This window comes from Salvelinus fontinalis, chromosome 9 (assembly GCF_029448725.1).
Source record: "Salvelinus fontinalis isolate EN_2023a chromosome 9, ASM2944872v1, whole genome shotgun sequence".
Taxonomy (NCBI): Eukaryota; Metazoa; Chordata; class Actinopteri; order Salmoniformes; family Salmonidae; genus Salvelinus; species Salvelinus fontinalis.
Window position 1 is genome coordinate 21,180,001 of NC_074673.1, and position 13,277 is coordinate 21,193,277.

The 13,277-nt window shown below is 42.8% G+C and overlaps 1 protein-coding gene and 1 long non-coding RNA gene across 2 annotated transcripts; one reads left to right on the plus strand and one right to left on the minus strand.

The window, feature by feature from the left end:
- Window positions 1-225: 225 nt before the first annotated feature.
- On the minus strand, window positions 226-3,841 carry LOC129862263 (uncharacterized). The gene is made up of 3 exons (XM_055933749.1): window positions 2,213-3,841; window positions 1,302-1,563; window positions 226-1,150 (listed from the first exon to the last, which is right to left on the minus strand). Exons 1-3 carry the CDS (start codon window positions 2,284-2,286, stop codon window positions 773-775), a joined length of 714 nt encoding a protein of 237 aa, XP_055789724.1. The 5' UTR covers window positions 2,287-3,841; the 3' UTR covers window positions 226-772.
- Window positions 3,842-12,295: 8,454 nt separating this feature from the next.
- LOC129862265 (uncharacterized) lies at window positions 12,296-13,061 on the plus strand. The gene is made up of 2 exons (XR_008760743.1): window positions 12,296-12,504; window positions 13,020-13,061. It is a non-coding gene; the product is annotated as an uncharacterized LOC129862265 (long non-coding RNA).
- Window positions 13,062-13,277: the final 216 nt, after the last annotated feature.

The window sequence follows — 13,277 nt, forward strand, 5'->3', positions numbered from 1 at the left end:
AGTTGGGATGTGTTCAGTGAGGAATAATATTCAGAACATTGTATATAGAAATGTAATAAAATAGAGCTGACATGACTCACTGCTCTTCAGGATAGACAATCATGTGTTCTATACAATGCACTTCTATCTGAATGCAATGTAACGTTGTCATTGAGAATCCATCTTGGAATGTCATTGAGAACTGATCTCGCCCCCCCCCCCCCCCCCCCCCCCCCCTCTCTCCCCTCCTTCCCTCTCTGTCACTGCTCTAACATCAAAACATCTGGTTTCCTGGCAGAGGCTGTCTTAGCTTTCAGGAAAACCTCTCTGTGAGTATGATGACATCACTACACACATGCAGTCTAGTCCTCCCTGGAGCAGGCAGCATTACGCAACGTGTGTGTGTACATTCTGCAATACAGCTGATTCAATGCTTAGTAAACACTTCCCCCTGTGCCAATGACTGATGGGTGTATAATGCTACAAAACAAAGCTGCTTATTTTTCTCTTCTTCATAGAAATAAATATAAATAAAGATACAGTCCTTGTCTAAATAATACAATATAAAATGTCTTAATAACTTAGCGGGAGATGGTGACAGTGGGATGACCTACATTTTGGAGAATCTTCAGACACCATGACCCCACTGTCCAGTCTTGCTTCAACTCATTCTAGGATTTCAGCAGATCACGAGTTGATCATAGTTCAGTTACTCATTGACAGTCACTGTCAGTAACAGTTGTTCAGCATGGCACAAACTGATCTGAGTTCAGTTGCTCAGTGATGATCAACATTAGTAACAGTAATTCAGCTGATCCAGGTTCAGTAGTAACCGACCGAGGTAGCCCTTGAGTCTGTTTAGCGCAACTGGACCCACACTCAGACCATACTTCCTGGTAGTGTCTTTCAGAGCCTCTGACAGCCCTCCCTCTCCTGTCTGTTTCTGCTGGTGGCCTGGGCAGCGTGATATCATCCAGTTCTCCAGCAGACCCCTCATAGTGGAGGTGTCTTCCACCAGCTGTTTGAGGTCTGCCCAGTCTAGGAAGAGCAGTAGGTCCTGGTAGAACCCCATGGTCTCCACTATGGAAGGCAGACTTTCTATATGCTGATCTACTGCAGCTGCAGGGAGAAAAGGGTCCATGCCCTCGATTAGGTTAGGAGATATATCCAGCTGGAGGAAGAGAGAAATGTGATTAATATACAATTAATGTAAGCTATACATGCTGTTACTTTGTTTAATTCGTCAACAAGCTAAAAACTGCATGAATCAGTTCACTAATGATTGACTGACTGGATGACTGATTGATAGATTGGTTGATTACCTTTTTGATCCTAATCACCATGGTTTGAGCAAGGTCTTTGACCTTGGTCCTCACTACATGCAATGAGAGTGAAGCTCCCGCCCCCACGCTGAACAGAGCCAACAGAGAGGACAACAGGAGGGCCATGGAGCAGTCCATATCTGTAGTCTGGATGAATGGGCGTATGTGCCTGAACGTGTGTACCTGTGTCAATATGTGTGCAGGTTTGTGTCTAGAACCTGGTGGTTTCTCCGTGTTTATATAAAGAACAGCACGGGTACTCCTGTAAGAGAGAATATATACATAAGCAGGTTGTTCTACTGTGGACTGTTGTGGAGCACATGTACAATTATCCACTTTAATAATATAAATCTGATAATATTTAAAGTCTAAACTTCAATGTAATGTTTTGGTTGGAGATGAATGTTTGTTTTAGACAAATCAATATTTAGCAGAGGGTCAGCAGTGAAATCCCCACTTAGAGAGAACAGCCTGCCCTCTGATAAATAGACTACAGATAAGACTCACTGTACTACCCCCATCCTACTGAAAACAGACAGAAATCAGTCGATCAGGTTTATCTGATCTACTTGGCTTGCTGAATATTCCACATGCTTCCTTTCAAAGGTTCTCTAAAGTTTAAAGGAACTTTTTTAAAAGTAAAAAGTAAATTTTAAAATAACTGGCACGTCACTTCATGAAAGACAATCAAACCAAACCATGCAGTACAGACAATATCAAGTTTAACCACATCACCTGCTCAATTCTATACATATGATATCATTAGCACATACTAACACAACAGAGAGAGAGAGAGAAATGAGAAAGGATAATAGACAGAGAAAGAGTGAAAGTGTTATAGAGAATGATAGAGGTAAGATGGAGAGAGTGAAAAAAAGGAAATGTAGAGGAGAGTGGAGAGTGTATCTTACCTCTTAGGGTTTGTGTATGTGTCACTCCCAGGCTCCATCAGGGCTTCTCTTATAGCTGAGGGCAGCTGACTCATCTCTTACTCACCCTCACCTCGCCTGCATCCCCCCTTACTCAAACCTCTCCCCCCCACAAACCTCTACCCAAGAGTCCCCTGGTATGGTAGGCAGGCAGGTTCAAAACATAACACACATACACACAGATATGTTGTGTATTTGCTGATTGTGTGGTAATCTGTCAGAGGTTGTCACTGCCTCCCTGTTCTCTGTTTCATCTCTCTGTGGATGGAACATTTACGTGTTTGAAAAGTAGGGTGTTCCCTGGCCCACGAGCTCATATCCATACGTCTGTGTGTGTGTGTGTGTGTGTGTGTGTGTGTGTGTGTGTGACTACAATACGTGAGTGTCTGTCACCATTAGGCTGGTCCCTATCTCATTGATGCAAGTCTCATTGATGCGTATGAGAGAAACGGTTAACGTCATTACAGGGTGATTGAGTACTGCAACACCCAGAGCATGGGGACAGGAGGGAGCAGATCAGTGTCTGATGACTGGAGGGTCTGATTATAGCACCGCTTGAGGGACACTGTTATGGTGCCAAAACTCTGGTCATACAGCCCTGGTGGTCCTAGGGACACTATTACAGCAGCCCTGGTCACAGCCCTAATGACCACAGCCCTACTGGTCACAGCCTTTCTGGTCACAGCCCTACCAGTCCAACCAGTCCAGTCTGAGGAAACAGTCTAGAATCCCAATCTGAGAAAGTGGAGTGATCACTCTGATATCATTTCACCAGAGATGCCAAAACATACGCACAAACACGCACAATCAAACATACACTTCTCCACCCCTTAACAACATCATTACTTCCCATTAATTTTGCTCTAATTGTTAGGGCTGTATATGTTCTGGGAACACTTTTGTGAAATAGTTATATATTTGATGTTCAGGACAATATTTTGTTTATTTTATTTATTTATCCTTTATTTTACCAGGTAAGTTGACTGAGAACACGTTCTCATTTGCAGCAACGACCTGGGGAATAGTTACAGGGGAGAGGAGGGGGATGAATGATCCAATTGTAAACTGGGGATCATTAGGTGACTGTGATGGTTTGAGGGCCAGATTGGGAATTTAGCCAGAACACCAGGGTTAACACCCCTACTCTTACGATAAGTGCCATGGGATCTTTAATGACCTCAGAGAGTCAGGACACCCATTTAACGTCCCATCCGAAAGACAGCACCCTACCCTGGGGGATATTTGTTTTTAGACCAGAGGAAAGAGTGCCTCCTACTGGCCCTCGAACACCATTTCCAGCAGCATCTGGTCTCCCATCCAGGAACTGACCAGGACCAACCCTGCTTAGCTTCTGAAGCAAGCCAGGAGTGGTATGCAGTATGCAAGCCAGCAGTGGTATGTTTAGACACAGGTCTGTGTTTGGAACACAGGAAGTGAAGAGAGAGAGAGTAAAAGAGAGTTGAGAGAGAGCAAGACAGAGAGAGAAAGAAAGAGCAAGATAGAGAGAGGGTTTGAGAGAGAGAGAGAGAGAGAGAGTAAAAGAGAGTTGAATGAGAGAGAGGGAGAGAGAGGGAAAGAGTAGGTTTAGAGGGAGAGAGAGTAAATGAGAGTTGAGAAAGAGAGAGCGAGAGAGAAAGAGAAAGGAGAACTTATTTCCATTTCCAGTTCTCTGTTTTCTCTGTGTCTCTCGGGACACTGACGGGGTGGGGGGAAGGAGGGAGGGAGGGAGGAGGGGTTGCTTTCCGTGCGTAAACAGGAATCACACAGGAATCTGGGTAGGAATATGTCCCCTGGCCTCAAACACTTACTGTAACTCTACACACACCTCGGACACACGTCACACACATACCTCACACACATACTCTAAATGTTAATAGTACAGAAAGTGGGAATCCGGGAGGAGTGAAGAACAGCCATTGCAATGTTGTAATTTACAGGCAAAGTTCAAATGGCGCCGGAGAAGATGTGCTGTTTTGCTTGTTTTTTCGTATTAATTGTAACTCATTTTGTACATAATGTTGCTGCTACTGGCTCCTATGACCAAAAAGAGCTTCTGGACATCAGAACATCGATTATTCACCTAGAACTGGACAAAGACTTTTTATTTAATGACGGGACATTAAAAACTCTCAAATCTTATGTTTCACTGAGATGTGGCTGAACGACGACACGGATAATATAGAGCTGGCTGGCTTCTCCGTGCATCGCCAGGACAGAGCAGCTACGTCTGGTAAGATGAGGGGAGTGTGTGTCTATTTGTCAATAACAGCTGGTGTGCAATGTCTAATATTAAAGAAGTCTCGAGGTATTGCTCGCCTGAGGTAGAATACCTCATGATAAGCTGTAGACCACACTATCTACCAAGAGAGTTCTCATCTATATTATTCGTAGTTATCTATTTACCACCACAAGCCGATGCTGGCACGAAGACCGCACTCAATGAGCTGTATAAGGCCATAAGCCAGGGACTTTAATACAGGCCAACTTAAATCAGTTTTTCCTCATTTCTACCAGCATGTCACGTGTAACCAGAGGGAAGAAAACTTGAGACCACCTTTACTCCACACACAGAGACGCATAAAAAGCTCTCCCTCGCCCTCCATTTGGCAAATCAGACCATATTTCTATCCTACTGATTCCTGCTTACAAGCAAAAACTAAAGCAGGAAGTACCAGGACTCGCTCAATATGGAAGTGGTCAGATGAAGCAGATGCTAAACTACAGGACTGTTTTGCTAGCACAGACTGGAACATGTTCCGGGATTCATCCAATGGCATTGAGGAGTACACCACCTTAGTCACCAGCTTCATCAATAAGTGCATTTACGACTTTGTCTCCACAGTGATTGTACGTACATTTCCCAACCAGAAGCTATGGATTACAGGCAACATCCGCACTGAGCTAAAGGCCAGAGCTGCCGCTTTCAAGGAGCGGGACACTAATGAGGATGCTTATAAGAAATCCCGCTATGCCCTCAGATGAACCATCAAACAGGCATAGCGTCAATACAGGATTAAGATTGAATACCACTACACCCGCTCTGACGCTCGTCGGATGTGGCAGGGCTTGAACAATATTACGGACAACAAAGGGGAAACCCAGCCGCGAGCTGCCCAGTGATGCAAGCCTACAAGACAAGCTAAATGACTTTTATGCTCGCTTCGAGGCAAGCAACACTGAAGCATACAAGAGAGCACCAGCTATTCCGGACGATCACCCCCTCTATAGCCGAGAAAACCTTTAAACAGTTCAACATTCACAAAGCCGCAGGGCCAGACGGATTACCAGGACGTGTACTCAAAGCATGCACGGACTAACGGACTAAGTGTTTTTGCTGACATTTTCAACTTCTCCTTGACCAAGTCTGTTATACCTACATGTTTCAAACAGACCACCATAGTCCCTGTGCCCATGAAAGTGAAGATAACCTGCCTAAATGATTACCGCCCCGTAGCACACACAGCGGTAGATATGAAGTGCTTTGAAAGGCTGGTCATGGGTCACATAAACAACATCATGCTGGAAACCCTAGACCCACTCCAATTTGCATATTGCCCCAACAGATTGACAGATGATGCAATCTCAATCGTACTCCACACTGCCCTTTCCCACCTGGACAAAAGGAACACCTATGTGAGAATTTTGTTAATTGACCACACCTCAGCATTCAACACCATAGTGCCAACAAAGCTCATCACTAAGCTAAGGACCCTGGGACTAAACACCTCCCTTTGCAACTGGATCCCGGACTTCCTGACAGGCCACCCCCAGGTGGTAAAGGTAGGCAATAACACATCTGCCACGCTGATCCTCAACACTGGGGAACAGTGTTTAGTCCCCTCCTGTACTCCTTGTTCACCCACGACTGCGTGGCCAAGCACGACTCCAACACCATCATGAAGTTTGCTGAAGACACAACAGTGGTAGGCCTGATCACCAACAACGATGAGACAGCCTATAAGGAGGAGGTCAGAGACCTGGCAGTGTGGTGCCAGGACAACAACCTCTCCCTCAACGTGATCAAGACAAAGGAGCTGATCGTGGACTACAGGTTAAGGAGGGACGAACAGGCCCCCATCCACATCGAGAGTTTCAAGTTCCTTGGTGTCCACATCACCAACGAACTATCATGGTCCAAACACATCAAGACAGTCGTGAAGAGGGCACAACCACACCCTCAGGAGACTGAAAAGATTTGTCATGGGTCCCCAGATCCTCAAAAAAGGTTGCGTATCATGCGTAAAAAGACCGGTTGCGTATCATGGCAACTGAACGTAAGGTACTACAGAGGGTAGTGCATATGGCCCAGCCAAGCTTCCTGACATCCAGACATATATACCAGAGGAAGGCCCCAAAAATGTTCAAAGACTCCAGTCACCCAAGTCATAGACTGTTCTCTCTGCTCTCGCACGGCAAGTGGTACCGGAGAGCCAATTCTAGGCTAGGACCATATATATACTTTTTTTCACTTCAGTTTATATAGTAAGCATTTCACGGTAAGGTCTACCTGTTGTATTCAGCGCATGTGAGAAATTTCATTTGATTTGATTTGAGTTATGCAATATTGTACTATTGTGACAATCAACACTGATTAACCCAATGTGTTAGCAATGTAGCAGAGGTATGCAATGCATAAACCTCAGATACTGTCACCTGGTAGAACTGAGATGAAAGGTGCTCTTTATAATGAACGTGTTTTAGGTAATATTGAGGTAATGTTAACATAGCTTGGGGGAATAAGAGATTTGAAAGTCTTAGTTTTATAGAAAATATGTCACCAATTACTGTTCCATAAAGAAAGTATAGAAATAAGTCAGATCTTTTACCTAATGGTATGCTCAAAACATTTTGAAAGCACAGGGCTTGTGCAACGTCATTTTTGTCTTACAGGAATAATATATACAGTACCAGTCAAAAGTTTGGACACACCTACTCATTCAAGGGTTGTTCTTTATTTTGACTATTTTCTACATTGTAGTAGAAATGAGTGAAGACATCAGAACTATAAAATAACACATATGGAATCATGTAGTATCCAAACAATTGTTAAATAAATCAAAACATATTTTATATTTCAGATTCTTCAATGTAGCCACCATTTGCACTGAACAGCTTTGCACACTCTTGGCAAACTCTCAACAAGCTTTATGAGGAATGCTTTTCCAACAGTCTTAAAGGGGTTCCCACATATGCTGAGCACTTGTTGGCTGCTTTTCCTTCACTCTGCGGTCCAACTCATCCCAAACCATCTCAATTGGGTTGAGGTCATCTGATGCAGCACTCCATCACTCTCCTTCTTGGTCAAATAGCCCTTACACAGCCTAGAGCTGTGTTTTGGGTCATTGTCCTGTTAAAAACCCAATTATAGTCCCACTAAGCGCAATCCAGAGTGGATGGCATATCGCTGCAGAATGCTGTGGTAGCCATGCTGGTTAGGTGTGCCTTGAATTCTAAATAAATCACAGACAGTGTCACCAGCAAAGCACCCCCACACCATCATACCTCCTCCTCCATGCTTCACAGTGGGAACCACACATACGGAGATCATCCGTTCACCCACTCTGTGTCTCACAAAGACACGGCGGTTGGAAACAAAAAGCTCAAATTTGGACTCATCAGACCAAAGAACAGATTTCCTCCGGTCTAATGTCCATTGCTCGTTTTTTGGCCAAAGCAATTCTCTTCTTCTTATTGATGTTCTGTAGTAGTGGTTTCTTTGCAGCAATTAGCCTATGAACAGTTGATGTTGAGATGTGTCTGTTACTTGAACTCTGTGAAGCATTTATTTGGGCTGCAATCTGAGATGCAGTAAACTCTAATGAACTCTGGGTTTTCCTATCCTGTGGCGGTCTACATGAGAGCCAGTTTCATCATAGTGCTTGATGGTTTTTGTGACTGAACTTAAAGAAACTTTGAAACTTAAAGAAACTTTCTGTATTGACTGACCTTCATGTCTTAAAGTAATGATGGACTGTTGTTTTTTGTCTTTACTTACTTGAGCTGTTCTTGCCATAATATGGACTTGGTATTTGACCAAATAGGGCCATCTTCTGTATTCCACCATATTCCACTTTGTCACAACACAACTGATTGGCTCAAACACATTAAGGAAAGAAATTCCACAAATGAACTTTTAACAATGCCTGTTAATTGAAATTTATTCCAGGTGACTACCTCATGAAGCTGGTTGAGAGAATGCCAAGAGTGTGCAAAGCTGTCATCAAGGCAAAGGGTGGCTACTTTGAAGAATCTAAAATCTAAAATCTATTTTGATTTGTTTAACACTTTTTTGTTAATATATTTTTCCATATGTGTTATTTTATAGTTTTGATGTCTTCACTGTTATTCTACAATGTATAAAATGTTAAAATAAAGAAAAACCCTTGAATGAGTATGTGTGTCCAAACAATTCACTGGTACTGTATATGAGGAGAAAGCTGAAGTCTACCTATCCATTGATGTAAATATATCCCCAAACTGATTCCCAGATCTTCCACTAGATTGCGGTAAGATATCACGTTACATCTATTGGACACTTGAAACCAGCTGCATCTGGTTTGGATGGTGAGTCACTGTTCAAGATTCTTATGACCTTCCCAGCAGTACGATTTGAGTGTGTTTTTCAAAAAGACAAGGGCTGTAGCTTTCAAATGAAATACCAGATCCAAAACAACCTCTCTGAGTTTAACAGGTTTAATCCATGCCAGCTGGGATAATGACCGAATGAAAGAAATGTGGTGGATATCTTCAAAACATTTATCTTATACTTCAAATAGTTCTGGGAAAGGTAATAAACTGAGACCCAGTGACTGTATTTTAATCAGGAACATGATACCATCATAAAGAATAAAGTTATTGTTTTTTAAAAATAAAAACAAAGCATGGAAAATCCAGTCTTGTGCAACTTCTCTCTTCGACTTGAAAGTACAGACTCTGGGCTGCATCTTACTCCAATTTTCTTATTTTTTATTCCACTGTTAAAAAATAACAGGAATCAGAACTGGATTATGTAGGCAATAGCTTCTAACTTCACCGCATTTGAATACCCACCTGTCACTTGATGTAAATCTTGCGGACTATAATCCAATTTTCACATAATGCAAGTAAGTATCAGTGTGTCAATCAATGTAGGTAATCATGTAGCTCTGACCCTAAAGGTATCCTAACATGCCACTACTATGTCAACTAAACTATATGTCAAATGACATCAATGATGATGTCAAGTTGACATTGAAAATGACATTACATAATGACTGCAACAAACATATATAAATATGTTTATCTCACTTGTCATGTAGTCTCATGATCACAATAATATATTTATTTTATATTGCGCTTTTCATTATACAGATAATCTCAAAGACAATTCAAAACAAAAAATGAATGTACATGTAGTTCTTAGGTGGACAATGGTCTTCAACAGAGGCTGGCTCTATGATGGTGCCTCATGCACCCCTTCAAATACCCCTTGCACTATTGTTTCCACCTATCCAGTCTGTCAGATCTGTAAAGGAGCTAGGATAAATGAAGGGACCAACTCTCTGGAATGAGATACAGCTCTGGGCATCTGACCAGGGCTGCGGGCACACACAGTTTAACTTCATGTTGGAAATTAAATGTTGTGATTGGCTGCTGCTACTGTTGATTCAGGAAGTGCCCTTGCTTTCTCAGTAAGTGTGTTGGATAGTGACAGGCAGTAATGGACAATAAAATAAAAACAAGGTTGGGTAACACTCCCTGGCGTAAACGTAGCTATTGATGTGATGAATATGTCCAAGGCAGTTTTCCTACCATCATGATGGGGAAACGGGATGATGAATTGACTGGTTGTGTTTGCCCAGTGTTGCTCAGCTTCATCTCCTGTTGTTTTACAACTCCTCAGAGAAGGACTCAGCAGAGAACCAGTCTGTCACTGCAGGGAAACCATCAAAAACATCACAAGCTTGACTGCATGGAGCTGGACATGAGCGCAAGCTGTGCAAGTAAGATGGTGTGATGGTGCAGGTTTTTGTTTCAGCCCAGCTCTAACACAACTGATTCAACTTAACAAACTAACCATAATCTTCAATTTAGACCAGAATGAGTTGAACAAGAGTATAAGTGGTGTGCTGGAAGAAGATCAGTCTTGGGTTGGGACACTCTCTTTTCCTGACCGGAGGACTGCTGGTCCTCATGCATAAAGCATGATGGTAATGTTACGTGCACACTCACACGCACACACGCACACGCACACACACACACACACACACACACACACAAAGCCAGTTGACCTACTTCTGCAGTTTATGGAAATACCTACAGATAGTGTATTACTGGAAGGTTTGTGGCCAGCCTGGAGTAACATGGAAAACCAAGCATTCCCAAAAGCAAGACTTGGCAGGATGAGTCAGAGGCATTCTTGGAATTCTGAATTAGCTCAGCTCTGTAGGTCATCTGATGGAGGGATAGATGTTCCATATAAGAGACCCCCTGGTGAGTAACGCTCACAGTCCTGAGTGTCCTATCAAATCACCAACACACTGAGTCTGCTGTCTAGACAACACTGTGGTACACTTTCAGAAAAAATGGTTCCATAGGAGAACTATTTGAAGAACCTTTGTGTTCCAGGTAGAACCCTTTTGGGTACCATGTAGAACCCTTTCCACAGAGGGTTCTACATGGAATCCAAAAAGGCTGCTTTCTACCTGTAACCAACATGGGTTATCCTATGGGGTCAGCCGAAGAAACCTTTTGGAACCCTTTGTGCCAAAACACAAAAACAGCCAGAACTATTGTGTCAGAGCAGAAAAAAATAGATTATTCTGGCATTGGACTTTGAAACCCAAGTTTACCAGTATGAACTGCACATGAAGAAATCAATTAGAAATACAGAACTGATATAAGGCTATTTTTTCAGCCCTCCATGTGCTCGCCAGAGGTAGCCTGACTGCCAATAGGTACCGAGATGAGATCCTCAGACCCCTTGTGAGACCATATGCTGACACATGCACATTTGTGGCCTGCTGGAGGTCATTTTGCAAGGCGCTGGCAGTGCACCTCCTTGCACAAAGGCGGGGGTAGCGGTCCTGCTGCTGGGTTGTTGCCCTCCTATGGCCTCCTCCACGTCTCCTGATGTACTGGCCTGTCTCCTGGTAGCGCCTCCATGCTCTGGACACTACGCTGACAGCCACAGCAAACCTTTTTGCCACAGCTCGCATTGATGTGCCATCCTGGATGAACTGCACTACCTGAGCCACTTGTGTGGGTTGTAGACTCCGTCTCATGCTACCACTAGAGTGAGAGCACCGCCAGCATTCAAAAGTGTCCAAAACATCAGCCAGGAAGCATAGGAACTGAGAAGTGGTCTGTGATCACCACCTGCAGAATCACTCCTTTATTGGGGGTTTCTTGCTAATTGCCTATAATTTCCACCTTTTGTCTATTCCATTTGCACAACAGCATGTGAAATTTATTGTCAATCAGTGTGGACAGTTTGATTTCACAGAAGTGTTATTGACTTGGAGTTACATTGTGTTGTTTAAGTGTTCCCTTTATTTTTTTGAGCAGTGTATATTTGTTGAGTAAATTGCGTACATTACTCTTATCTGCTGTCCTGCTCCTGACTCATCTTCACCAGCTACACACAGACGCATTACAGGTGGATATAAATGTTGCTGTTTTTAATATGATACTGTATCTGAATGATAGTGAATAACAAAATTAATGGGGGCCCACTGGTCAGTAATTTGACCACGATCACTACAAGTTTACATAGCTGGCTAGATAGCTGACTCACTGTCAGTGACTGACATAACAAGAGAAAAAAATTCTGATGCACAACCAAATTTCTAAGTTGCACCTTCTGTATTCTACTATTTTATTTCACGGGTCCCGCGGGCCACCTGTTGCCCATCTCTTCCCCTAAATATTATAAACTGGAAAAACCATCTCAGTTACGTGTGCAATAAATCCACAGCTCCTTCGGAAAGTATTCAGACTTTTTCCACATTTTGTTTTACGTTACAGCCTTATTCTAAAATGGAAAAAAATTGAAATATCACATTCACATAAGTATTTACTCAGTACTTTTGTAGAAAAGGCCCATGGAGTTGGTGGAATAATCCTTTAATTCATGGCCACTTACTCAGCTGGGCCAGAGCGCTTTAATTAGGTCAGGTGGCAATGACCGACAGATCTCATCCACATAAAAGGAGGAAAACGGCATCGCCTGATCTCGCTGCTTTCTCTTCCTTAACTCCGTCTGCTCCAGAAGTTCTGTGCGTCCATGAATCCACGTAAGTCCACCGACTCTGTTACCTTTCATCTGAACTATCTGTTGCGAGTGGGAGAGTGGGCTATCAGTTATTGTTTATAGTTGTTATCGCGGAGCGCGGCTAGGAGTGCACGCTTCAAACATATTGTGTAATGTGAATTGTAAATGATCATACGGATCCTCATAGGCCAATTATGCAATCGATATGTTTAATATGTAATTAAATTAATTCCATGTACACATGAAGACCAATTGAAAGGATGAAATGAGAAATGTCATTGTTTGCTAACTGATCGACTTTGATATCAAACTAAAGGAGATTATAGATTGAATGACCATTCACTGTTTGTATTTATTTCATGATTTATGTGAAATAGTTAAGAGCCTAAATGACTCACAGGTGATTACTATTGACTTCTCAATTAACTGGATTCATGAATTCCCTAATTATGTTAATAATGAATGATTGTTATGATTTGATCTTTGTGATTATGAATTTGATTGGATACGTGTTATTTTGTTTCCTTTGTTATGCAGCACAGACTACTCAGTAAATATACCACTTTATGGTTAAAGGAATTCCTGCCTCAGTCTCATCCATTCTTCTGTCACCTGACACGTGACCACCTGTTCACCTTCACTGTCAGTCATCCTACCCGTCCAGCTACCCACATAGATTCCACTAATCTTTCAATGGTCCTTCGAGCCGGATGATGACTGAACCAAAGACAGGTGAAATGGAGGAGGAGAGGGAAGAATTGTCTCCACTGGAGGGAAGAGAGGAGGAGAGGGCAG